Genomic DNA, 27755 nt, shown 5'->3' with positions numbered 1-27755 from the left:
TAACACTCAACACTGATCAAGTGCTTCCTATGACCAAAACAGAGTTCTCTGTGCTGACTCATTTTATACTTACATCAGTCTCATGGGGAAGGTACTATTAGTGTTTCCATTGTAAAGAAAATCGAAAGTGACTTTCCCAAGGTCATAAAATTCTCAACCTCCTACTGTCCCTAGTGACTAATGCCACTGGGGGTGACATCTGTCTAGCACTTTTGACTTCTAAGGGTGCTCAAATCTGTTCTCCCTTCATTAGGGTGAGAAGACAGTGGGTTCAGTGGGGCCCATCCTCAGGGGATCCCATAATGGGCCTGGAGACAGGGCCATATCCTTTAGATGCTTCCACTTCCCTTCCAGGCAACAAAACATGCAATCGTGGTGGTCTGTCCACCATGCCAGAGGGGCCATCTAACATTCTTCCTCTGGGAGGGAATCCCTTGGCCAAGCTACAGAGTAGAGCAGAGGTGGACCTGGGACCAGGACCCAGGCTGCTGTTTCCATCTTTAAGGCCAGCCAGGCCTGGTCACCTAGAAGGAAGGTGCGCTCTGTTCTGTTATGGCAGATGGAAGCACCCGTGTAGGCCAAGTTGTGTGCACGGAGTGGCCTGGTCACTCAGTGTGGTAGTCTGACTCGCAAGGCCATCCTGACAGCGATGTAGCCTTGGGCCCGGTAAGCTGAGGAACCATGTCAGTCCTAGTGCAGGGTCCATGTGCTCAAGCCCCGCAGCATCCGGCACACAACGACTCTTGAACAAATAACGGTGTCCTCCAACCATTTGCGTCAAGACCCGAGAAGGCACCTGGAGCACAACCCGAAGGGGCCTGCGCGCGTTCTGGCCGCGGCAGGCAGGCTTCTGGGTGTGCTGAGTCAGGGCCGGCGGGCTGGCGCGCGGCGAGGGGCGCAGGCTGGGGGAGCGCTGATCCGAGCCGGAGGCGGGAGAACAGGAGGTGGATGAGGGGAGGGGAGGGCACGGCACCTGGAGGGGGCGCAGAAGGGAAGAGGACCGGGGAAAGAGGATCGTGGGGGGCCGGGGCGTGCGGCGGCGCCTCGGGGAGGGGGCGCTGGAGGAGGGCGCGGCGCGCGGGCGGCGGGGGCCGCGCGGGGAGGGGGTGCGGCGCGGCTGACGTGGGCCGGGGTCGGCGCGGCGGGCTGTGGGCAGCGGCGGCGCGCGACCCCGCGTCCCCAGCGAGGACGAGCAGCGCCGCGCCCGCACCGTCCCTGACAGCCCGAGCCGCGCGCCGGAGGAGCGCAGCCCCCGAGCCGAGCTGTGGTCGGCCCCCGGCTCCTGCAGTGTCCGGCGCCGCGATGGCCGGGGCGGTGTGGCCGCGCCTCGGCGGCATCCTCTGGCTCGCCTGCCTCCTGCCCTTAGCCCCGGCGAGGGTGGCCGCAGGTAAGGCGCCGCGCGGGCCGACCCGCCGCCCTCCCCCTGCCGCAGCGCTCCGGGGCAGGTGGGGCCCAGCTCCCGGGGGGACGCCGCGCGCCCGGGCGCACCCCTCCTTCCGCCCCCAGACCTCAGCGGCGCGCCGCGGAGGGGAATCGGGGCACGCGGAGCCCTGCGAAGCCCTGTCCCCGCTCCCGTCACCCCTCTCCTGGAAGTCGCCTTGCCGCTAGAGGGGTGTCCCCCCTCCTCCGGGGCTCCTGTTTCTATCGCCAGACCCGCCCTCCCCTTGGAGCCGCGCGCGGCGACCAGGGCATCCATCCCGCCGCCTGGGGACCCCGGGGGTGTGGGGGAGCTCCGGGGAGACCAGGGCCGTGCGCGGGCGGGGCGGGAGGGGGGAAGGTGAGGAGCGGTGGTGTCGGGCATCTCGCCACGGTCCCCCCAGGGGTCACGGTGAGGTTCCCCGCGAAGCAGCGTTTTCGTCTTAAAATAGCACCTTATTTGGAGAGTTTCCCCCACCCTCCTCTTGCGTGGGCTTAGGGGAAGATGCGGATTTACAGCCCAGCCTGCCATTTCCTCTCGGGGAGTGATTTCCAAAATGGACCCTGGGCACAAGGTTTCTCGCCTTGTGCCCGCCAGGTCCTGCGTTTCTCCACCCTCTGGCGCTCCCCGCCTTCCCAGCGCCAAGGCCACCGCCATCGAGCTAGTTCATTTTGGCGACATCACCAGGACCCAGATTAGAGATTTGCTGGGGGACAGTTGGACAGTAATAGGAAGGAGGGCTTAAACATCCACCAATTTTCATTACCATCTCCTCACTCCCGGGGAAGAACGGTAGAGAGAGAGGGATCGCGAATTTGTGATATAAAAGGCGCTGGGTGAAATGAAGATCTGCCCCTTAGGGATCAATAAGGAGAATTTTATGGGAATTGTGTTTGATCAGGGTCACATGTTTCCCCCTGGAAATTAATATAAAAACAGGATCTCTTGTTCATTAAGTGGCCTAAATTATCCCCCCAAAATGAATTAATTTTTGGGAAGTCGTGTAGTTCCCAGTTTGGCCTCTTGTACCTATGATATGGGCAAACTAGCTGGAAGGTAGGTTGGGGAAGGTGTTTTTTTCCTTACCTACTTCCTGAGGTCTGGGTGGGTCCTCACTGCCCCCTGCACTAGGGGTTGAAGTGAAAAGTCTACACGCTGGAACATTAATTAACACCAGGTGGCTTTATTCCAGACGTCAGCGGTACCCTTGGGAAGTGTTTTGGGCAAAGTGTGCAGTGTGAAAAGGCTGATGTAGCCATTTTCTAGAATGTCCATGGCCCTGCCTGCTCTGTTGTCATGGAAAATGTGCATGCCCCTGTTGCAGAAATAAATTCTAGCCTTTACCCAGGCAGGGGAAGAACAAGCGGTACTTCAGGAACGGTGAGGTCAGGAAAGCTTTATTACTGATGCATGAGGTCTCAGACCTGGGTAGACCTATAAGGTTTGAGCACTGGTCTAGAGACAAAGAGTTTCTTTTTTTTTTTTTTTTTTTTAATCTTAAATTTTATTTTTATATTCCCCCATACAATTGCAAACGCCCCATTCTGACCCCAATCCTTCCCCTCCCGCCCCCCACCCCCAAAAAGTGTCTCTGGTTCATAGTTTTTTGTTGATTTTGATTTTCACTTTCTTATATTCATTTTCCTGGTCCCTTATTTAAGTTTTCTAGATTCCTGCTATGAGTGAGACCATCCGGTATTTTTCTTTTTCTTTTTGGCTTATTTCGCTGAGCATGATCCCTTCCAGCGCCATCCATGTTGCTGCAAATTGCATGTGTTTATCTTTTTTGAATGCTGAGTAATATTCCATGGTATATATGTACCACATCTTCTTGATCCAGTCATCTACTTTTGGGCATTTGGGTTGTTTCCAAAGCTTAGCTATTGTAAACAGTGCTGCTATAAACATAGGGGTGCAGGTGCTCTTTGGAATTGATGTTTCTGTGTCCTTTGGGTAAATACCTAGGAGTGGAATTGCTGGATCATATGGAAGCTCTATGTTTAGTAGGTCCAGAAATCTCCACACAGCTCTCCATAGTGGTTGGACCAGTTTGCACTCCCACCAACAGTGCAGAAGAGTTCCTTTTTCTCCACATCCTCGCCAACATTTGTTGTTGCTAGTTTTTTTAATATGTGCCATTCTCACTGGTGTGAGATGGTATCTCATGGTAGTTTTGATTTGCATTTCCCTGATTGCAAGTGATGTTGAACATTTTTTCATATGTCTGTTGGCCATTTGCATTTCCTCTTCAGAGAAGTTTCTTTTTAGCTCTTCTGCCCATTTTTTGACTGGATTATTTTCTTTGTTGTTGCTGAGTCTCATCAGCTCTTTGCAGATTTTTGTGATCAGTCCTTTATCATTAGTGTTGGGTGCAAAAATGTTCTCCCAGTTGGTGGGGTTTCTCTTTGTTTTTGTTATTGTCTCTTTTGCTGTGCAGAAGCTCTTTAATTTGATGTAGTCCCAGCTGTTTATCTTTGTCTTCACTATCACTGCTTTGGGTGATGTGTCTGTAAAGATGTCTTTGATGTGCAAATCCCGTAGTGTTTCGCCTATATTTCCTTCTATGTATTTTATGGTTTCAGGTCTTATGTCTAGTTCTTTAATCCATTTTGAGTTGATTTTTGTGTATGGTGTGAGGTAGTGGTCAAGCTTCATTCTTTTGCATGTAGCGACCCAGTTTTCCCAGCACCATTTATTGAACAAACTTTCTTTGCTCCAATGCATAGTCTTTGCTCCTTTGTCAAAGATTAGTTGACCATAAATCTGTGGGTTTATTTCTGGATTTTCTATTCGATTCCATTGGTCTGTATGTCTGTTCTTGTTCCAATACCATGCAGTTTTGATGATTATGGCTTTGTAGTATAGTTTGAAGTCTGGGAGTTTGATGCCTCCATTTCCTTCTTTTTTTTTCAGTAGAGCTTTGGCTATTCGGGGTTTTTGGTGATTCCATATGAATTTCATCAATAATTGTTCTATTTCTTTGAAGAATGCCATTGAGATTTTGATTGGAATAGCATTGAATCTGTATATCGCTTTTGGTAGGATGGCCATTTTAATAATGTTTATTCTTCCAATCCATGAGCAGGGGATGTCTTTCCATTTCTTTGTGTCTTCTTCTATTTCTTTTAACAGTGTTTTATAGTTTTCTTGAGACAAAGAGTTTCTTTCATACGCTGCCAGACCTTGTTTAGATATGCTTATTAAGGAAGCAAACTTATTATTTACTTTACATTTCCAAGTCTATGACTCTTTAACCGGGAAAGATTTCTTTTTCTTAACAGCTCCCTTTCACCCCAAGCAGAAGTGCTGGAGGCCTGCTAAGTGGGGGTTCCTACCATGGTCAGGGGGAGGTTCCTTTCATGGGTCAAGTTTTGTGACAGTTGCCACTTCATTCTTTGCTTTGGCCCTTTCAGCTCTGGTCGCCTGTGGAACCCCTAAGCCTTGGCTTGCTCTTATTCTCCAAGGCCATGTCACCTGATCTCCCAAACCTATAAAGATGGATTTGGAGGGGAGGGGCACTAGAACCTTGGTTTGTTTACTTCATGGTCCATTTCAAACCTGATACCCTGGGCACTTGGAGAAACCTGAGTAGGAGGGGCAATATCACCATGGGATTGCAAATCTGCTATCAAAAAAAAAAAAAAAAAAATTGAGAAAAAGTGCCCTGGGCACCTCCTTGTGTGTGGACCCTGTATTCTCCCTAGGGCTGGGTCAGTGTCTGCACAAATCTGGTGCAAGCAGACTCTCTCCCCACACCCACTTTATCCCTCCTCCCAGCCCAGCCCTGCTGCCCTCCTGATTCCATTCCCCTGGCAACAGACCTTCTTGCAGACATGGGCCCCTGTCTTTCTCACTGCAGATGCAGGGGTGGCCATTAGCATGCAGCCACCTGCTGGCTTGCCTCAGGCCAGAGCTCCTGGCCTGGGGGGGTGGGGGGTGGGCAGGAGGGAGTGGGAGAAGGGAGAAGATGGCTTCCCAGCTAGCACCTCTTTCCTCACACTGGCCAAATGCTGCCTCCCAGCCATAGGGAGGGAGGACAGAGCTCAACCCTGTCTTGCAGATTTGCTCAGGGTTCAGCCAGCAATATTTTCCAAAGGGGACTTAGGAATCTCAGGTTCTTCAATGCAAAATACACGTTACATATTTTATGTATCTTGGGGAAGCTTCTGCCAAAGTGTCTAGAAAAGTACCTTTTCCAATACTAGATGGAGCATATCCCAAATATGGCCCCAAGGAAACGGATTCAGAATGGGAATATGTGACAGGGTGGCAGGAAGGGTTGGGGCCCGAGTCCCCAGTGGGGTCAGCAGTGTTGCACACTGAGGACATACCTGCTTGGCTCCCAGTATTGCTGAGTCCAGCAGGTCTCTCCTGAACTCCCTGAGGCAGGAGGCATGTCCTGCATTTCTTGGTCTCCTCAGCATCTGTGGGGTGGGGTCCAAGGAAGATGCGCCATCAGTACCACCAGGGGAGTGGTTACATGGGCAGCCCCAGGTGGGCTGGTACCTCTGCACATCCTTCTCTCTGAGTGCCACTCAGCAGTTGCTGTGTTGAACACCTTTTGCTCCTTTGCTTCAGACTCATGGTGCAGAGAAAAACTTCTAGCTTGGCTAGAAATCATTTAAATGCAAGTTAGACACATGGTTCCTTTTCTGGTGTCAAGCACTCTGCTAGCAAAAGAGCTTGCAGTGCAGTGAAAGAGCCTGGGAAATCTTGATCCCAATGTAGAGATGTGACAACTGTATGTTCCGGCTGCTGGGAGAGGAGTTCCAGGAAGGCTTCCTGAAAGAGGTTACATGCATGGACAGGTAGGTAGAAAGGGCAGTGGGAACTGACCACATGTGCAAAGGCCCTGAGGCATGTGTGTGGGGGAAATATAGGAGTTAAAGTGGCCAGCCACAGTACAGATGTGTATACCTGGGCTCCCTCCTGAGTCTGTTCTATGATCACAATAACTGTAAAAGAGAGAAATAGGAGCCAGCCAGCCTGTGAGGTGGCTCCTTGCCACGCCCCCTGATAAAATACAGCCTTTGTTTCTGGGCCCCTAGGCCTGTATGAACTCCACCTCACCACTGATGGCCCTGCCACCACGGGGACAGAGGTTTCCATAACAGCCAGCCTGGTGGCCAACGACAACGGCAGCGTGGTCCTGCCCTCAGACACCCACTTCTACCACTTCCATTGGATTCACACGCCACTGCTGCTCACTGGGAAGACTGACGAGGCTCTCAGCTCGACCATCCGTGCTGTGGGGAATGTGCCCGGGGACTTTCCAGTGTCCGTCTGGGTCACTGCTGCTAACTGCTGGATGTGCCGGCCTGTGGCCAGGAGCTTTCTTGTCCTCCCCTTTACAGGTGAGGATCTTTCTCTTTTGGTCCTTTGCTTCAGACTCATGGTGCAGAGAAAAACTTCTAGCCTGGCTAGTAATCACATAAATGCAAATTAGACACATGGTTCCTTTTCTGGTGTCAAGTTAACAATGGATCAGAAAAGCCATAATACCCACATCTGGCAGGCTTGTGCTGAAATGCGCATTCTAAGCATATTATTGCTACTGGGGCTATAAATATGGTCCTTGGAGAACAGACGATACATGTGTCAGTGGTTATAAATTAGTGTAGTATTTGGTCTATTAGTTCTCTGTCCCCCCACCCACCCTTTTTCTCTTCCTCTCCCTCTCACCTTTTCCAAGAATTTCTTGCTCTCTTGAAGTTTGCACAATAATTCTGAGTTTATCTTGAGGAAATAAACATCCATTTGGGTAATATTATCTGCACAGGGATGTTCATTGCAGTGGTGTTTATAATAACAGAAGAAAATTTGAAAAAGCTAAGTACGCAACTATAAAAGGACTGGCTGCATATTTTGATATAGTTTATGTAATGAATAATAATGACCTTTATAAGGGATTTGTTAGTCTTGGGGGACTACTCATCCCTGTAAAATTTCAAAAAGTAAAACACAAAATTCTATCATCAATTCTATCAATTGTGTTTAATATACTTATACATCAACACCCACAAACTAGTGTGCAATTCTACAAAACGTCAACAGTGAATGTGTCTGAAGGATGGGAAATTTCTTTTCTTGTCATTCTCCTTTTCAACATTTTCCAAATGAGCTTTGCTGAACATGCTTAACTTTCTGCTTTTGTTGTGGAAAAAAAAAAAATCTGCATTTAAATTTTAGAGGAGGGGCCTCCCTGGTGACACAAAGGGTTAAGTCTCAGCACTGTCAAGCTATAGACAGCCACTGCAGCATGAGTTTGATCCCCGGCAAGGGAATTAACCCACCTGGCACAGCAGACCTCTCCTATCTTGCCCGCTGCTCCCCTCAGCAGTATATTTCAGTACATCTGCCTGTTCTGCTTCCTACTCTGTCTCTGGTGAATCATCTCAGCCCCTGCACCTCTGGCCTACAACCCAGTTCTTGTATGCATAAATAAATAAAGTAAATATTTAAAAAAAATAAATTTATAAGGACCACAGGATGGTGGTCCTTACCCAGCCTGTCATATTGATGAGATGTATCAGAACTGCTAATACTCGCCTAATACTTTGGTATATTTCCCAAGAGTTACTTTCAAAGCTGTGCATTTCCTGCTGGTCCTAGGAATCTTTTGGTCAGAAAGTTCAGTGTCCTAGTAAGAGGCGGGCAGGAGTGACGCCATGATGAATCTTTACCAGTGTCCATGAAGTGGGTGACACTTTGGGAGACTGCACCTGCATGTTCAGTGACCTGAGGTGCCTTGGGCCCCCACCCAGCTCTGCCAACCAGGTCAGGTGGAAAGTGGCTGCTCTGCCAGCTGGCACACAAGGCCACTCCTGGACTCTGCCCCTTGGAGGACTCACCTCCCTTGGTCTCTCTCTCTCTCTCCCAGAGTTCCTGGTAGGGAAACTTGTGGTCACCCAGAACACCTCCCTGCCCTGGCCCAGCTCCTACCTCACCAAAACAGTTCTTAAGGTCTCCTTCCTCCTCCACGACCCGAGCAACTTTTTCAAGACTGCTTCGTTTCTCTACAGCTGGGACTTCGGGGATGGGTATGTTCTTCTTATTCCCTTTGCGCCTTAAAGCCTTGGTTGTGGCTGATGGCTCCATCATTCACGCACACTGCTCAGTGCTTTCCCACCTTCACTGGCTCTCTTGCTTGCTCTAAACTGTTGTTGAATGCCTGCTGTGTGCCAGACTTTGGGTGCATGGGGACATACAGCAGAGGAGATGGAGGTAGGTGGGATTGTTCTCCATCTGACTCTGGAGGCACTCAGCCACCTGATGGTAGGTGGCAGGTAGAGCGCAAGTGTCCTGGCCTCCTTTCACCTTGGGAAGGGGGTTTGCACAGAGCCCAGACAGCCCACAGACACCCCAAGGTTATGCAACAGTAGTGCTCAGTGGAGCCCCCTCTCTCCACTTGGGTTCCCCCCATCCTCTTGACTGCTGCTCTCATTGCTCTCATGGCTGACCCTAGGAGCCCATCTGGGCAAGGAGGGTACACGGGAAAGATTACTGAGCCTTTCATGAGCTTGAGAAACTGGTTTGTGAGCTCGAGGTTCAGGTGTTTCTCTGGAAGCCTAAGAAACTTCTGGTTGAAAGGAATCCAAAATTTGGAATGTAGAAAATATGGGATGGAGTGGGAAGGAATTGAGAGAAGCATGTTGGGCCAGCCCCTTTGCTTTGGGAGACATGCTTGTCCCTCTTGCAGCACCCTGCTAAGCTCCTAGCAGTGGGGAGCACTTCCTCCAGGGAGGGTGCGCGCACGTACACACACACGCACACACACACGCACACACACACAACCTCATGCAAATGTCACGATCAAATGGAGGCAATAGACGTCAGCAACTTGGGTATTGTCATGCTCCTCTGAGAAATGGGACCAGTAATATGTGACTCAGGGGATGCATAGAATTGACATTCAAAGATAGGGCTGCTGGCTCCTAGGCCAGGGCTCCAACCACCATGCCCTGTTGCTTCTCCAAAACAGATGTCAGGAAAGCCATCGGTGGCTTGTACTTTAAAAGCTACAAGTAACTTGCAGCAACAGAAGATAATTCAACGAATAGAATAGAGGATGCCGATACACACTGAAGCCTATATACATATTTTGTACCTGATAACAGTAGTATTTCTAGCCAACAAGTGAAGATAGATTATTTGGTAAATGATACTAAGGTAGTTGGTTAACTACCAGAGAGAAAAGTAATCTGATTCCTAACAAAAGGAATTCCAGATTAAAAAATATAAACATAATGAACCAGGACTATATTGAAATTGTAGATGGTTACCTGCAGTTGGAAAATTTTGCAAAGGGGAAGCCGTGTCTAATAATAAAAATAAAATGCAGAAACTGTAAAGGAAAAAAAAGATGAATTTGGCATCATCAAATTTGAAATTTGACTATGAAAGTAAATCATATCAAAGACAAAGGTTAAACTGGGAATAAAAACATTTGAAAGATGTAGGATAGGTAAAGATTTGGTAAATTTCATATAAAAAACATCAATACAAAATTTCTATAGAAGACTTCCTTTTGAGGAAATTTAGCTGATTTATTGCAAAGAAAGAGCATGATGCTATGCACTTTATATGTTGTGTCATAACCTGTATGATCCTCTCCATTTTATGGATGAGAAAATAAGATTCAAGGTTATGTAGATAGGCAATCTGGCATGGAGATTCAAAACCAGATGCATCTTAACTGCGGTGTTCACCCCTCTCCCCATCCCTGGGCTGTGTCTACCTCCAGCATCCTGCCTTGCCCAGGTTCCTAGCTGGGGGAGCTGGGGGGAGGGAGTAGAACACTTTCCTGGGAGGTGAGGGACCCTGTCTCTGTTCTCCGGAGGTGTTGCACCTGTAACTCACAAAGACTGCAGTCATGTTTGCTCTCAACAGCTGATCTTGAGCCCTGCCTGGCTCTGGGGGGTGCTACTTTGAGGACAGGTTTGCTTTTAGGCATTGGTGGCAGGATATGTCACTGCATAGCATGAGTCACTTCTGTCCTTGTCCTCTCTCCTCCCTGTCCCCTTACAGCACCCAGATGGTGACTACAGACCCTGTGGTTTATTATAACTATTCCATCACTGGAACCTTCACTGTGAAGCTGAAAGTGGTGGCGGAGTGGGAGCAGGCCAAGCCAGACGGGGGCACGGGCATTCTTCAGAAGACAGGCGACTTCTCCACCACCATGAAGCTGCAGGGTAGGTCTCTGGTTGGGGTTGCTACTGTCAGTTCAACTTCTGGCCCCTCGGGTAGTCCCAGACACTGCTGCTTCCAGGACTAGTGCATGCACAGGTCAGAGTAACTCCACTGGGGTGCTGATCTGTGCTCAGATGTGCACACATCTCTCTTGTTGTGCCCCATAGCAGCTCCCTGAACAGTCTGTCATTACACCTACTTCCGAGATCACCAAGGGGCAGTCACTGGGGTTTGAAACCAGGCCTGCCAATGCCAGAGCTGGTCTGTGACCAGGCGCTCTGCTGTAGCTGGTTTCTCTGCTTTGCTCTGTCTTGCTTCCCATCGGCCCTGATAGGGCAAGGACTGTTCTAAGCTGGGGTGTCCTGCACACACTATGCAGGTGGGAATGACCAGCCCCACTCTTTGACTTTGGCAGAGGTGGTGCTTGGGCCGCTGCAGACTTCAGGTTATGCTGTGACTCAGGCTAATAGGTTGGTGCTTTCCACATGTGCAGAGATGATGGGGGAGGGGTGGCTCTCCTGAGCCCTGGGTCCTGGAATTTGAGCCCTGCCTGCTGCCTCTGGCTTCCTCCTTTGAGTTGGCTTCAACCTGCCCAGCACCTGCTGCTGCCTGGGAGGACTCCAGCGTGCTCCCGACAGACCTGCTCCCCATCTTTGGTGGGGGAGCAGTATAGTCATTGCACAGCCCGGGCCCTGGAGCCCTGGGTTAGCTGTCCTCAGTCACCAGGTTTAATAGGGTCCTCTCTGCCTTCCAGAAACCCTTCAAGGCATCCAAGTCTTGGGGCCCACCTTAATACAGACCTTCCAAAAGATGACAGTGACCTTGAACTTCCTGGGGAGGTGAGTGAAGCTCAGTGCACTGTGGCCCTGCCCACACTCTCCCACAGACCACTGAGCCTGCTACATCCCCTGATAGACCCCAGGTCTGGGCTCTGGTGGAACAACCTGCCATGCGGCAGCCCTAGGCGCAGCTCTCCTGGGGGTCAGTGGGAAGGCACGCTGGTCTTGGGGGCTGTTGGCGTCAAAGGCTGGTGAGGGACCACTCCTCTGAAGAGGCCTCTGTATGTGATTTCAACCTACTTCTAGCTCTCTGGAAAGCAAACTGTCTTGGTTAGGCCAGGCCTGACTCCTGACGGGAATGGCATTAGGCTAAGTTTATATCAGCGACGAGACATGGAGATGCTGGGTTGGTTCTCCCACAAGAGTGGATGAAGCTACAGAGGTCAGCGGTCAGGACCCAGCCCTCCAAAGACTCTTGTGAGAAGGAAGACTCTGACACACATGGGGACATATCAGCGAGGATGAAGAGCCATGAGCTGGGGGTGGTTTTAGAGTTTTCAGGAGGCTTTGGAAGTAGGACCTTAGTACTTGGAGGGTCGATGAGAAACCCCTTGGGCTGGCAGCCATGTTTGTTGGAGTGGCTTGGGTTTACATGGGCAAGGGGTTGTGTGAGGTGGGAGTACTTTTTTGGCATTACTAAGGTTCCTGCATTTTCCAACTTTGGAGCCTGTGTTGTGGCAGGTGCATAATCTGTAATCCCTCACCCCCTTCAAACTGATCAAAAGCCCACGCAAATGCCACCTTCTCCAGGAAGACTTCTCTGATTCCCTCATTAAAAATGCATTAACCTGTCCCCTGTGCTCCCACAACAGCACACAGTGTGCCGTTGGAGCAATCTCAGCCTCGGGCCTTGTATCTGTGCAAGTCCCTGCCTCATTGGCCTGCCCCCCTCTTAGGGCCTGGGGGCATCTCATATATACCGTAGTGTTCCCCAGACTAGAAGATATAAAGTAGAGGCCAGAACAGCTGGTGTCCCTTGGAAAGGAGACTAAAGTTCACAGCTACCTGTTCTTTTTCAGACTTGGTCTGTGCTCACACTGTATGCTGAGACATGTCTGAAAAAATGGCCCTCTTCTGCTTACAGCCCTCCTCTGACTGTGTGCTGGAGGCTCAAGCCCGAGTGCCTCCCACTAGAAGAAGGGGAATGCCACTCTGTGTCTGTGGCCAACACTGCCTACAATCTGACCCACATCTTCAGGGACCCTGGGGACTACTGCTTCAGCATCCGGGCTGAGAACGCCATCAGCAAGACACACCAGTACCACAGGATCCAGGTGTGGCCCTCCAGTAAGTGACACCTGGCTTTCTGCTCCAATGCCACCATGCAGCAAGCCAACCACCAAAAGCCAGTCAAGCCAACCACCGCACAAGGTGCTGCCACCAGTCAACTCTCCCCATGCCATCATAACCAACCCCAATGACACTAACACTGCCAGTAACTCTCTTGTCCCACCACCACCATTGACCAACTGCCCATACCACCACCACCAAACTCTACCAGTACCTTCGAAAACCCCAAAACCAGCATTCATCTTGATGCAAGCTGTTCTCTCAACACCATGTCAACACCAGCACCCCTAAGTATAACAACAGCCAATTCAGCCACCCCATTGAATTTGACCAACCCTAATGCCACATGACACATATGACAGTTCTAGCACCATCCACAGCCAGCAGCCAACTCTTTAATTACTGCCAACCCCTGCCTGAACCACCCGGACCAATGCTGTCATTGCTGAACTGCCCCAGCCTCACCTAAAATCACTTCTCATCACCACCATCATGGTTGTTGGCGTCTCTCCTACATGTTGCCAGTGTGATCCATACCCCCAATGCCAGCAACCCCCTCTTTCACCACGCTGGTCCCCACTCCAGTGTCATGGCCTCCATCACAGCACCATTGGCACCACTAAAACCAGTATCCCCAACACCGACTGTATGCCTTTTAGGGCTGCTGTGATTCTCCAGGAGTGTGGACTGCTGGGAAGGATAATCTCTGATCTCTCATTCGTAAGGACATTGTGCCTTCTCCAAGGCATCATCAGGTCCAGCCACAGGGTTAACTGATGATAACATTAGACTCTACCCTTCATTTCCTGGGGGTACTCTTCTGGGAGCCCAGAGAAGTGCTTCCTTGTGTAGAGTAGAAAGTCAGACCCCAGAACCGAGGGCAGAGTCTCTCAGCTGTGTAGCCCAGTCCACCCTTCATGGTACAAAGGGGAAACCCTGCTGGCTGCACTTGTCCTCACATGGCCCTGCAAGTGACCCTCTGTCACTGTCCCCAGAAGCTCCCCCAACCCATGCTCTCTGAGCTCCAGAGCAGACAGTGCCCTGGTTGGCCTTGTGGGTTAGAAAGATTCTCTGACCGATGGGCATCTCTGGGGACACTGGGCCCTGGCTCCCAGCACCTTCTGAGCAGAGTGCCTGGGAATGCTCTTGACTGCAAAGAAGATGATGCCAGAGGTAATCAGTGCTGCCTTTTCTTGGGAGACACATCCTCGCGGTGTGACGGGGTCTGTGTCAGGAAGGGGGTGAGCAGAGAGGGAGAGGGAGCCCTCACCTCATCACTGCTGTGCGCCGGGCACAGTGACAGGCCTCACTTTGTCACATCCTCATGTCAGCCTCTTGGGGTAGCTTTAGTACCTGGCAACCTGGTCAGAGTCAGGATTCGAACCCAGAACCACCTAACTGACACTGGGCTCTTCCTGATCCCCCATATGGCTTCCTGACAACACAGCCAGTGAGTGAGGGTGGAGAGCTATGACAGCATTCACAGGGCTTCTTGGGTGTCCTCAGCATGGCTTCCCCAATACAAATCACCCAGGAGAAGCAAGGACGGAGCTGTGATGTCGTCTATAACAGAGACTCAGAAGCGGAAAGGAACTCCTGTCATGCGCTGTTCATTGAGAACAAATCACTCTGTCCAGCCACACTCAGGAGGCCGGTGGTCAGGGAATTTAGTGGTACCTCTTGAAAGTTACTGTGGGCGTATATTAAAACCCTCACATACCCCAGCTCTATTTTCCTAAAACCCCAAGTGTCCCTATTGGGGTTGCCCAGTGGTTGCATGTACAAAACCTCTCTGGTGGGGTTTGACTAGTGCTTACACCAGCCACCCAGGCCCACAGCATCCCTCTCTCTTCCTCCCAGGCCTCCAGCCAGCTGTCTTTGCCTTCCCCTGCGCCACGCTCATCACCATGATGCTAGCCTTCCTCCTGTACATGGGCATGCGGAACAGCGCCCAGCAGAAGGACATGGTGGAGGTGGGTGCTCGTGCCGCCAGGTCTGACAGGAGAGGGGCTCTGGGGAGGCCATGGGGCCAGGTCACAGGACCCAGAGAGGGTCTGTATGTGAGAGCAAGGCCCTGGGGCTGGGGCCATGTGTCCAAGATGCATTTGTAGGCCAGGTCAGACTGTTGAGTTGGCTTCTTCCTGTCTTCCTCCTCCTGTGCTTGCCCGTAGCCTGGCATGTGCGCCATGAGCTGGCCAGGGGAGATTAACCGGGAGAGAAGCCCAGAAAGCAGAAAAAGCAAAGGCACAGTGAAGCACTCACTGTGTGGCTCCAGAGGGTATTCCTGTGCACTCTGCTGCTCGACAGCCGAGCGCCTGAGGCCACCTCATGGGGGCTCTGGGCGGGCAGGCGGGTGATTGACCCGTGGGGTTTTGTTCACTGTAGGTGGCTGATTTTGACTTTTCCCCCATGTCTGACAAGAACCCGGAGCCGTCCTCTGGGCCCAGGTGCTGCTGCCAGATGTGCTGTGGGCCCTTTACGTTGGAGTCTCCATCTGAGTACCTGGAGGTCGTCCGAGAGAACCAGGGCCTGCTCCCGCCCCTCTACAAGTCTGTCAAAATGTACACCGTGTGAGCACCCCCCACGCCACCTCAGTGTTAACTGACTGTCCACTTGCCACTTCAGGCAGGGTGGTCTTTCCACCGAGCTGGCGGGGGCCACAGTGGGGGAAGGCCCTTTGCCCTGGCCATCCTTGTGTCTATAGTTCCAGCTGCCACCCCAAGCCCCCCTCAGTCACACCTTCTAGCTATGGTCATCTGTACTGTCCAGCCACTGCTGTGAGCCCTTCTCTGTCAGCCCCAGCCCACCTCTCGCCTTTGTAGAGGCCCCAAGTAGGACTCCCATGGCCCCTGTGGTCTCCAGGTACACCTGGCTGCCTCTCATCCATTCTTCCCCGGTTCTCAAGTTTGCCCTCCATCTGGGTTCCAAGTTTCCCTCCCCTAGGCTGCCCTGCGAGGTCAGAAAGCTGGGAGGAAAGTCACAAGTGATTAAGGATGCATCACGAAGGGCTCTTAGGAGAGGACAAACATGCACCCTCGCACCCAGAAGCACCCATGTGTCCCCGGCCTCTTACTTGGCTCCTCTGTGTTGCTAAGTGACTTTCTGGGACATACTCTGAATTGGAAGCAGAATGAAACCTGACCTTCCCCTCTTGGCTCCCACAGTTTCTTGCCCTGGCTCCTCCCTGTGTGTCATCTGTGTGGCTACTTGCTCCCTGCTATGGACACCCTGTCCCCTGCCCACTTGCTGCCAGGTGCCTGTTTATAAATAGCATCTTTTATTGAGAATATATTAAACTTCCTTGAGAAAAAGACCTGGCAGCATGAGTCAAGCCAGAGGGGCTGTGTGTTGTCACTCAGCTGCTCTCAGGGTGGTCTTGAGAGCGAAGCAGGCTTGACAAAGCCCGGGGAGGGGGTAAAAAGGGGAAGGAGCTCCTTTCCCCTCTGATCCAGGCACCTGGGAGTGGGGGGCAGGTGCAGAAGGGGTTATGGGTGCAGAAAGAGACCATCACTGGGGCCCCATCCAACCATATAGGGATGCCAGGAGCAACCCTGTCCTGTCTGGGAAGGGAGTGGAGGGGTGTGGGGATGGGGGGGGCTCTGTTGCTGCCATCTTTGCTCTTAGACTTTGTGCGGAAATCAGCATCTCCACTGTTGTGCAGCCCATCCTCACGCACCGCCATCATTGTAGCCAAATAAAGCTCGTGTGCTCTGAATATAGCCAAGCATGTGCCGTGGTGGAGTCTTTCTTTCCCACACATGGGCGTGTGGGCCTCGCAGGCAGCCAGAGCAGATCTCAGGCCCAGGGAGCAACGGCGTCTTGTTCTCTACCCCATGGATGCGTGGCACCTTGCTCTCGTCGGCCACAGTGGACTGGCTGTCCTCATGCTGCACCTTGGGCTGCGTGGCCGATGCTCAGCTGATCAGCCGCTGGGAGGGATTCTCACGGTGGGTCAGGTCTTCCCACATGACTTCAACGGCAGTCACTTCTGTGACCCCAGGGGAGACTCATCAGAAGGAGAGGGAGGCACCCCTGGAACTTGTTGGAAATGCAGGCCCACCCACACCTACTGTAGCCCCACCCATACCTGAGGCAGCCACCTGTTTGCGCCAGCCCTCAGGGGTTCTGCACCACCCCGTGTGACAGCTCCCGGTCTCCAGCAGGATTTCTTGAGCTTTGACACACATGAGAATTGCTGGGGATCTTCATTCAGGAGGTGAGGAGTGGGGCCTGGGATCACAAGTCTCTAACAAGATCCCAGATGCTGCAGATGCTGCTGGTCAGGGGGTCATGCCTTGAGTTAGGGAACTCCAAGCCTACACCCTCCCCAAGCTCCATTTCTTCTGTAAGGGGTTTGGGATCTCTTTCTTCATTGCCTCTGCTCTCCTCCCACCACCCACTTAGGGGATGGGCCCCAAGCTGGACCTGGGTGGGAAAGGACCCTGCCCCCACCTCTGCTGTACTGCCCAAGGGAGCCCCACTTTGATGAGCCCAGTCCTCTAGGGAATGTTCCTGAAGCATCAGTGGCATGAGTGCCCACGTGGTCTCCTCGCATGTCCTCATCTCTTCTCATCAGGACACCAGCCACCTGGGGTTGGAACCCATCCTGCTAGCCTCATCTCGCCTCAGTCACCTGTGTAAAGGTCCTCTCTTTACAGAGGCACATTTTGAAGTGCTGGGAGTTTGGATGCCCATACATGGATTTTGGCAGGACACAGTTTGACCCATCAAACTGTCAGATTTCTGATGTCAGACTTCTGGCTTCTGGAACAGGGAGAGAACAGATTTTTGGGGTTTCCAGCTACCCAGTTGTGATATGTGTCTTCATAGCCCTGGAAACAAACACCCTTCCCCACGTCCGTTTTGGCAGCTGTCTCTCACATTCTGTGTTCACCCAACAGGAACTTCAAAACAGATCTGGAATTCAATTTTGTCCCCCCATCTCTGCTGCCCACCCCTTCCCAAAGCCCTCCTACCCCTAAGGTTTCTTCTTTGCCTACACCTGCCAAGTCCGTTCCCAGAACCACACCGGGACCGTGTCCTCCTCTACCCACAGTCCCTGGTCTCCCCATTCAGCCCTTCTAGTGGCCCTGGAGGCCTCTTGAGACCTGCTGTCCTTACCCCCTCCCTGCCCCCAAAGGCTTGGCTCCTGCAGGTCATTCTTTGCTAGACATAGGGGCTCCCTTGCCCTTTTCAAACTTGCCTTCAAGGTGGGGTCAACCCCAGAGTGCTCGCCTCCCGTGCCCTTTGCCCCCTTAGAAAGCATTATCAGCTTCTAACACACTCTTTGTTTTACTGATGAATTTATCTGTCTCACACCTTAGACTAAAACTGCCAGAAGGAAGGGCTTTTGTCTGCTGTGTTCACTGTTTCTTTTTCCAGCCCCTGGAAAAGTGCCATATTACTGAAGAAGGGAGAAAGGAAGGAAAATGCTCCCCCCTCCACTCCCCATTCATGATTTCACAATGCCTGGAATTGAGGGAAGAAAAGAGAAGATTCCAAGGAAAGGACTTGTTTCCCCAGATGGTCCAGGGGATCCATGGAGTGAGTTGTGTACTTGGGTGGGAGAATTTGCATCTTCATTGTTGCAAACTCGTAATCAAATTGTGGCATTTCCACCCACTGTAAATATAGGCAAAACCCAGTAGGGTTGTTAGTTCCTGTGACTTCACCATCAGTAGAACCCAGACATTTTCACACCACGTTCTAGGTATTACGGGTTTCTCAAATGTCATCGATGCTGATCGTGTCTTTAACATGACAGCTATTAGATTGCCGCTGGATCTGTTTCTCTAAGCACACATGTTACAATCACTCTTTTGTATTTCAGTATTATTGGTTACCTTTGCCATATTGTTATTCCATATCATGCTTTGAAAAACATTACTCTGAGATGAGGGCTTGATTTGACTGGAGAGAAAGCCTGTCAGGAAGGCTGTGAGGCTCCTGTAATTGTTCTCCAGAGAGGTCCACAGGGACATGGGGGCACTGGGGGCACTACTTTCTTCAGGCCAGAGGAAAGGATCCTACCTGAGACCCTAAAGTTCGCTGTTTTGGCCTCTGACCCAGGAGACCTGGCTGGGCTTTTGCCCTAAGCATCCGCCTGCTATGCCCAGTGTGGCCAGCAGGTGACAGCCCTGTCCAGCTTTGCTTCCTGCTGCCTCCTGCCAGTCCCTGGCCCTTGGGCAGCACAGGGAACAGAGACGACACAGATGGCACAGGCCCTGGAAGCTGTGGCTCTTGCAGATATGCACACACCTGTGCACACAGGTGCACAACACATGGATGCTCTACTCACACAAGAGGAGCAGCCTACAAGGAATCAGCTTCTAGAATATTCAGCCCCTTCTAGAACAGAAGCATTCTTGTCTTTGGGACGTCCTTTCAGAAGACTTCTGTTCTGCCCCATCTTCTCCTTCCCTAATAGCTTCTCTGAGGCATCTGCAAGTCAGCCTAAGCCAACAGTTCCAGCCAGAAGAATAATCTAATTGCAGCTAAGGCAGGGAATGGGGTAGAGAAGTGGAGATCAATGGTCTACCTTGGCTCCCAGACCATGGGCAAAAGACTGTGTCCATCTGACTTTTAGTTTCTTTGTGTTTCACAATTTGTATTAAGAGTGAGCTCTTAAAATCAACACCCAAAAGACAAATAACCCAATTAAAAAATGGGCAAAGGATTTAAATGCACATTTCTTCAAGGAAGAGAATAGACTGGCCAGTAGGCATGAAAAGATGCTCAACATCAAAACTACAATGAGAGATCACTTCAAGTCCATCAGGGTAGCTCCAATAAAGTGAAGCACACCATAAATGGAAAGCAGCAAGTGCTTGCAAGGTTGTGGAGAAATAGGATCCCTTGTTCCTATTTCTTATATACAGATGATGGAAATGTAAACAGGAAAATAATTTGCAAGTCCTTAAAAAGTTAAACATAAATTTATTAGAGGGCTCAGCAATTTCACTCCTAGGTGCAGATGCTAAAGAACTGAAAACACATACTCAAACAGGTAGGTAGGTGTTGGTGGTAGCACTGTTCACGATAGCCAAAGAGTGGAAACAAACCAAATGTCTGTCAACAAAAATAGACAAATTGTGAAAACTGCACAATGGAATATTATGCAGCCATAAAAAGGAACGAAGCACAGACTATTTTTTTTTTTAATCCCCGCTATTTTTCCTAGCTCTTACCAGAACTGTGTGAGTGATGAGCAGCACTTGGCACACTCCTGAGATTCCCATTGGTAAGGGAACATTCCCAAGGGAACTCCTTACTCAACAGGCATCTTTCTGACGTGCTATGCTGTTGGGGACAATGTGGCCCAGTGGTGGGAATGCCTGGCTGCCATCCCTCCAAGTCTCCCTGGGAGTGACCCCCTTCTGCTCACCAGGACCTTCGACCTCTCCACCAGGTAATGAGAGCAGACACCCCAGACTCCCCGAGTAGGGCTGGGGTAAGGAGAAAAAGATAGGCTGCCCCCTGGAGATAATAGGGAGATGCTGGGAATTTAAGGTGCACTACCAATTTGGACCTGCTGCCTCTTCCTCAGCTCTGGGTGGCTGCCATTCCCTACTTGGTCTGGGTTCCTACCATGGTGACAGCAAGTGCACTCATCTCTATTTCTGCCTTTACTGACCAGCTGTGTCTCCTTTTCTCTGTGACCTGCACAAATGTGCATACATGTGTGATCACGTGCATGCATGCGTGTGTCTGAATGCTACCCTGAGTATGTGGCGGGCCTCTGTGAATGAGGGGATAAAGCCCTGAGCTTTATGAGCATGAGACTGAGTGTGTGGGACCCCAGGACTTCATGAGTGAAAGATGAGCTCAGTTGCCCCCTGCGGCGTGGGTTTAGAGACACCTTCACGTTTGCTGCAAGGGCCCGTGATGGCGAGCATGTTGGACACATTTCAAAGTCATAAGAGAACATGTGTTGAGTTAACATTTTGGAGACTGTGGTCAGCAAATAGCTCTGGGTGCTGAGACCTTGTCAAAGGGGATGCCAGCTTTGCTTTTTTCTTCAAGCCACAGAGTCAGGGTGTGCTCCCAGGAATGGGCAGCAGGGGGTGCTATAGTGCTGCTAAGAGGAGGTCAGCCACAGAGCAGAATGAAAACTACAATGAGAGATCACTTCATAGCCATCAGGGTAGCACCAGTAAAATGAAACACACCATAAACGGAAAATAGCAAGTGATCACAAGGTTGTGGAGAAATAGGAGCCCTTGTTCCTATTTCTTGCATGTAGCTGATGAAAATGTAAAGAGGAAAACAATTTGGCAGAGCCGGAATGGAGCTTTGGGACGTGGCCTCCTGGCTTGAGGGATCACAGGGCCCTCATGGCTACCCAGCTGCTGCTCCCTGGGAGGGACAGGTGGGGCACTCTGACCACTAGGGGGTGCCAGTCTCTGAGGCTAGGAAGAGAGACAGCCCCGCACCTGGGTTGAAAGTAGAAATACAGGGTTCAAGCTTCCGTATCTTGAGTTCTCACAAATTCCCAGTGCCCTGCAAGATAAGCCAGGGCTGCCTGGGCACAAATCCTTGCTAGCTGTGAAACTGGACAAGCCATTTTGCTCTTTGAAGTCACTTTCCTTGTCTCCATTGAGGGAAGTAGCAGTGCCTACCTAGGGGATCAGTGCCATGTGCTCCTTAGAAAGTGCCCAGTAAATGGGCCTCCCCGGTGGCGCAGCGGTTGAGCGCTGGGTTGCGAAGCTGCCCGCGGCCTCTGTGGCGCCGGTTCGATCCCCGGCTGCTTCCTGGCCACCGGAGGAGGGTCCCACATGGCGCGCAGACCTCTCCTGCCGCCCGCTGCTCCCCTCAGCAGTGTACCTCGGTCCTTCTGCCTGCTCTGCTCCCCACTCTGGCTCTGGTGAATTCTCTCACCCTCCCGCGCTTCTGACTGTACCCAGTGCATGTATAAACAAAACAAACAAACAAATAAAATAAATAAATAAAGCATGCCTCTATTAAAAAAAAAAAAAAAGTTAAAAAAAAAAAAAAAAAAAGAAAGTGCCCAGTAAAGATCAGCTGCTGGTGGGCCTCCTCGGTGGCACAAAGGGTTAAGCACAGCACCATGAAGCTATCCACAGCCTCTGTAGCACGAGTTTGATCCCTGGCCAGGGAGCTACCCACATGATGCAGCAGATGTCCCGTCTCACCCGCTGTTCCTCTCAGCAGTGTGTTTCAGTCAGTCTGCCTGTTCTGCTCCCCACTCTGTCTCTGGTGAATCCTCTCACCCCCTGCATCTCTGGCTTGTACCCCAGTTCTTGTATGCATAAATAAATAAATTTTTAAAAAATCAGCTGCTGATACTGCCAGTGCCTGCGCTATCATCCACCCAATCTACAGCTGAGGAAAACGAGGTCCACGAGTCAGGGCTACCAACACAAAAGCTGTTTTGTAGCCAGATCCCCTCCATCTTGCAATAAAAACTCCCTTAGACTAAAAAATTAGGAGTAAGAGGCGCTTAACTGTAACTGCCCTTTGCTTTCCCTTATGATGAACTGTTGTTTCAAGAACATTTCTGAAAAATTTGGAAAAACTGATTCCTAATAACAATTCTCTGTGCCCCTCTGAGATAGGTAGTGGCATCGGAGACAAGCCTCTGCTGATTGCTGAGAACTCTACCCACTGGGAACGTCAAACTCCTTAGCTCCCACGGCCTCGACCGTCAGGCACCTCCTGGGACCTGGAAATGCAAAGCCCCAAATTTCCCCCACATTCCCTCCCTCCCTATAAAGTCACAGCACTGTCACCATTCAGGGAGTCGGCATTGCCAAGGATGCTGCCCGATGGCTGGGCCCCTTGGTGGTCATCTCAAATAGATGCCTTTGTGTAAAGATATTTCTTGTGCTTCAGAGTTTGGCGTTCTGGGTGCGAGCCAAAGACCTGGTTTAGTCACTTACAGTTCTAGAACACACTAAAACTAACTCAGATGTGGCTGTAGATCTAGTGGGCAGCATGTCCCAGGCCCTCACACAAAGTTCTAGAACCTTCCAAATCCCCAGAGCCAGAGATCTATAGTGGGAGAGGGGCTGCCTGTGACTGTGTAAGAAAGGCTGGGAACACAGAGACAGAAAGGGCCTGGGTTGGAGCCCCAGCTTGGCTGCACACAGCCACCCACCTCTCTGAGCCTCAGTTTCCCTGGAAGTAATGCCTTGGAAGTGGTTGGAAGTTAGGTGTGGGGATGTGTTTGAAAGGGCTTTAGGCCTGAGGCCTTGGCTCCCAGAGCAGGGAAGGCACAGTACACACGCAGCCTTGTCCAATGGGGGCGCAGGGGGTGGTGAGTGGACGAGAAGTCATCTGTGGCCGTCAGAGACAGGGGACTTGGAGCAAGAGGGGTGTGAGGAGGAAGTGCAGGGCAAGGGCAGTCAAGGAGGCTCCATTTGGAAGGTGCAAAGCCCAGAGCAATGTCCTGAATGAGGGGACAAGGGCCACGGACCACAAAACCCCTCAGTCAAGGGGACTAGGCTAGGAGAACTGCAGAGACCAAAGGGCCCCCGCTGGGCAAATGCTGGCATGAGCTCCCCAGGGGACGAAGATACTGTGTGGTCTAGGAGTCCTACCCAGGACCTGTGCCTTCTGTTGGGGCCCAGTTTCAGGGGTCCCTGCCAGCTCCGGATTTTTCCCAAAGTGCCAGGTGACCTTCAGAAGATTGTTCTCTGTGATTTTCCTCACAGCCTAGCCTACAGCTCTATCTTTAAAAATAGTTGCAGAAAAGCCCATTGCTTATTCAATGAGCTCTTTTGTTAAAAAAAAAAAATACCCTGCAGCTTCAGGTTTGTTTAGTTCATAAAAGGCCCACTGCGATTATCAAAGAGCCAGCTCATTAAAGAAAAATAGGATTCTGGGAAGGAGTGGGAGAGGGCAAAGAGGAACCGGGTGGTGGGGCCAGGCAGGGCTGTGGCTAGTGGGGACAGGGCACGCTGGGGCTCAAACCTCCAGTTTCCTCAGAAACCTGGGGCCATCCAGCCCCCTCTCAGAGCCTTGGTCTTCTCATCTGTATGTTGGGGGTACTGCTAATAATGCCCGGTCCTGGGAGATTCAGACTGAACAGGATATGTCCCTCTTGCTACTCCACCCTCCTCCACATCCTTCCCCCCAAACTTCTGGAAAGAATTATGCCCACTCAGGTCTCGCCTGCTTCTCACTCCCCTGCTCATGCAGCCTGGCTTACCCACCCACGTCTCCTCTGCAATTGCTCTTGCCAAGGTTATCTGTTATGTTCACAGAGCGAAACCCACTTGTGCAGCAAATATTTGCTGAGCTCCTCCTGTGAGTCAGGTGCTGTGCCGGCAGCTTTGGGCTCTCAGATTGTCGGTGCTTGGAAGTGGTTTGTCCTGGGCGGCAGCTCATCCTCCTGAAAAGTGCAGGCCCCGTACTCTGCTCGGTTCCCTCCCACTGGCAGTGGCTGTGCCTCCTCTCCCTTCCTGGTCATCCTGGAAATGTGGTGAGGCCCGCCCAGTCTCCTTTCTTTCCATTTTCTTTAGGAAGAGGATCCTAGTTTTATTTGGAAAAGCCAGTCCCCCATGCCATTGGGGGTGGCTGATGAGCAAAAGAAAAAATGGACATTTCGGGTGAAATGCCCACAAAGTCCCTTTACAAGGGAGGTAACGTCTCTCCATCCTGCAGCCACCATCCTAATCCAAGACTCCATCACATCAGATGAGCTTGGTGACAGCGGCTTTCCAATTGGGGTCCTGTGGCTCCCATTCTCCCCAGAGCTTCTAGAGGGAGCCTTCTGAGGTATCACTACCTGGCCCAGTCATTGCCCTGCTCAGGTACCTACTGTGGGTCTCTGTGACCCAGGAATGAGTTCAAACTCCGTGTCCAGCCAACAGGACTTCTGTGCCCACCCCTGTGCCTCCCTAAGTCCTAGGCCTGCACTGTCCCACTGGTTGGAACTGGTTGAGAACGGCTGAGCTGGTCAGAGCCAGTTTGATTTGGTTCTACCTGGTTAAGTCAGGTTAGAGTATCTTACAGCAGACTAGGGAAGTGAAGTTAGAGCTAGTGGAGTTGGTTGGATGGGTTTGGAGCCAGTTCTTGCCGATTAAACTGGAAATCCAATTTTTCAGTGGCAGTAGCCACACTTCAAGCGCTTGGCAGTCACCTGTGGCCTGCAATTGCTGCCATGGACACACCACTGGGGGTCCCCTCAGCACTGTCCACAGTGTTCTGTGATGGGGAGAATGCTTATTGCATGTGACATGGCTTTGGAGCTCCATGGAACTGAATTTCTTATTTTGTGCAATTTTCATCTATTTTTTATTATTTAAATAAATTTCATTTATTTTCATTTGTTTCATTTATTGAAGAGCCTCATGCGTCAGTGGACACCCAGCTGGGAAGCTGATGTCCTTCCCCAGATACTGCTTCCTTGTCTTGGCCTTGGCGCCTCCTCTGCCTGCCCTTGCCCAGTCTTCCTTGGCTGAATCTTAAACATCCACTCACTGTTAGGTTACTGCCCCGCTTCAGAGGCCCCCCATTACTCTGTTTTGTTTCCATCCCGACAGTGGCATTCTTTTTCAAAGATTTATTTTTATTTATTTACGCATACAAGAACTGGAGTGTAGGCCAGAGGTGTTGGGGTGAGAGGATTCACCAGAGACAGAGTAGGGAGCAGAACAGGCAGACTGGCTGAAATACACTGCTGAGGGGAACAGTGGGCAAGACAGGAGAGGTCTGCTGTGCCATGTGGGTTAGCTCCCTGGCTGGGGATCGAACTCATGCTGCGATAGCTGGCGATAGCTTCATAGTGCTGAGACTTAACCCCTTGTGCCATCAGGGAGGCCCAATGATACTGACTTTTTTTCCCCTCAATTAATTTCATTGATTTTCCCAGGTGGAGGGGGATCCCCAGGAGGCCTGGGCCCTGGGTATCTTGTTCATCACTCTGTGCCTGGCATCTGGAACTGATACATGGTGGGCATCCCATAATAATTTCTGAATAAAGTGCCAAATTGCCTGTAACTCTACTACTAAAGAGGTCTTTTCATGGTCCAGAATTGCCTTTCTTTTCCTATAAAATGCACATTCTTCCTTCACAGGTCAACAAAATACAGACAGTTTGGTAATAGTTACTATTTACTGAGTACTTGCATTATGTGAGGAGTTGCTGGAAACACTTTAAAGCTATTAGATTATTAAATCCTCAAATAGATGTTACAACAGAGAGAGTAATTTTAGTTGCACAGAGGCCCCGATAAGTTTAATAAGTTGCTTAAGGTCACACAGTGAGGGGTAGAGCAGGACTCTGGCAATCTGACTTGAGGCCACAGTCAAATCCAATAAGAGAAATGACTTTCTCTTTTGATATACAGTAAGCAGTGTTTCACATTGAGATCTAGTCTCTCTGTCTCTGTCTCTATCTCTATCCCACACACACAAGGTCAAGAAAAGTTTCACAAAGCATTACATTATTACATGTGAGACATTCTGGTGTGTTCTACTCTGTTCTATTTTACTGTATTTCACTTTTAAAATGCTGATTGTCAAACTGATTCATGATCCATGCCACTATACTATTTTCACAAGCATCATGTAGAGAACATTTCAAATACACAAAAGCAGAGAAAAGTAAGTAACGACTCCCACCATGAGCCCATTTCCCAGCTTCAACTGTTACCAGATTGTAGCTGATCTTGTTTCCTCTCTACCCTGCCTAATTCCTCTTCTGTATTAAGTTGTAACCACTCCCAGACTTGATTTCATGTCATCTGTAAATATTTCAGTTCTTGTCCTTATCTGCTAGGTCTGTGATAACAAAAAATATCAAACATCAAGTGGCTTAAAAGACAGAAATTTATTTTCTCACCCTTCTGGAGGCTGGAAGTCCAAGTTCTGGTTTCTGGCTTATCGACAGCTGCCTCTCACTGTGTCCTCCATGGCCGTTCTAAATGTCAGCTGGGGGAGCGAGCTCTCTGGTGTCTCTGCTTATAGGGACACTACCCTTATAATCTCATTTAACCAAATCACCTCTTCATAGGCCTCCTGCAAGCTGATTCTCCCTCTGGCTTCAGTTTCCCCTCTGGCCCCTGAGGAGTTTTGGATCAGGTTGCCCAGCACAAATATTCCTGGATTCCCACCACCAAAGTTCAAGTTGGGGGCACACACCGGGAGGCCCCCCGAGGCTATATTTCTAGAAGGACTAAAGGGACTGACTGCCTTAGAGAGGACAGAAAGGGGAGCACATTCCTGGACCAAGAGGTTCACCAAGCTTGCAGATCCAGCAGATTCCATTTGGGGCAGTGATGGGGGCTGCGGGGGACAAGGGACTGGGGGTGGGGAAGGGACTGTCCGAGGGAAGGGGTCTTGGTGAGGGGCCTCTCGATTAGCTACGGCACTTGCTGGGCCAGGCTAGCCTTGCTTCAGATATGGAGCCTGGAAAAAGCCACCTCCAGCAGCCAGTCCCTGAGGCATTGTGAATGTGTCGCCTAGAAGACAGGGGCTGCTGGCACAGGGCGAGGACTTGTCACAGGGCAGATGGAGGCTTCAGTGGAAGCTGGAACTCAGTGCCAGGCAGGACTGGAACCATGTCAGCCTGCAGGAATTCCCAGGAGGTGCGGGAGGCTGGCATCCCTCCCGGACCCTGGCGGGAGGCCAAGGCCAATTTTGTTGAAATGGAGCAGGACAAGGTGACCCCGGCTGGCTGGGGGCGTGTGGGTGATGGAAGAGGCTGGATGGGCAAACACTAGAAAAGGCTGACGTTGTGATTTCGGCTGCGTCCCCACACTCGCCCACCTGCTCACACAGGGGTGGCAGGTGCTCACACCTGTGTGGTGCACAAGCAGCGGACGCTGCCTCTGTGGACACGTGTGGACACACTCGGCGGCAGCTTACCCCACCTCAGCTTTACTACCGACATTTCCTGTTCCTAGAGGTGTTATCCTAGAAATCCCTTTCCGTTCGAGGATTTCTTGGATGCTGCAGCCAGTTTTCATTCCTGCCATGGAGTTCCTCCGCACTCCCTGCCAGGAATGTCTCTTTCTTCATTTATTTCAGGCGATGGAGAGGCAGTGAGAGAA

The 27755-nt window shown here is 51.0% G+C and overlaps 1 protein-coding gene across 2 annotated transcripts; it reads left to right on the top strand.

Annotated features, from left to right (window-relative positions):
* Positions 1–1302: 1302 nt before the first annotated feature.
* On the top strand, positions 1303–16256 carry TMEM130 (transmembrane protein 130). 2 transcript variants are annotated; one of them, XM_037504526.1, is made up of 8 exons: positions 1303–1387; positions 6466–6771; positions 8298–8457; positions 10445–10611; positions 11364–11448; positions 12533–12735; positions 14599–14711; positions 15160–16256. In XM_037504526.1, the coding sequence occupies exons 1-8, from the start codon at positions 1303–1305 to the stop codon at positions 15310–15312; spliced, it is 1272 nt and encodes a 423-aa protein (XP_037360423.1). In that variant the 3' UTR covers positions 15313–16256. The 2 variants fall into 2 exon arrangements, with proteins under 2 accessions (XP_037360423.1, XP_037360424.1); XM_037504527.1 differs by having other exon boundaries at positions 15124–16256.
* The last annotated feature ends 11499 nt before the right edge of the window (positions 16257–27755 follow it).

The sequence above is a fragment of the Talpa occidentalis genome, unplaced genomic scaffold (assembly GCF_014898055.3).
Source record: "Talpa occidentalis isolate TD23 unplaced genomic scaffold, MPIMG_talOcc4v2.1 talOcc4.12, whole genome shotgun sequence".
Classification (NCBI taxonomy): domain Eukaryota; kingdom Metazoa; phylum Chordata; class Mammalia; order Eulipotyphla; family Talpidae; genus Talpa; species Talpa occidentalis.
This window is presented reverse-complemented; position numbering and strand designations above follow the sequence as displayed.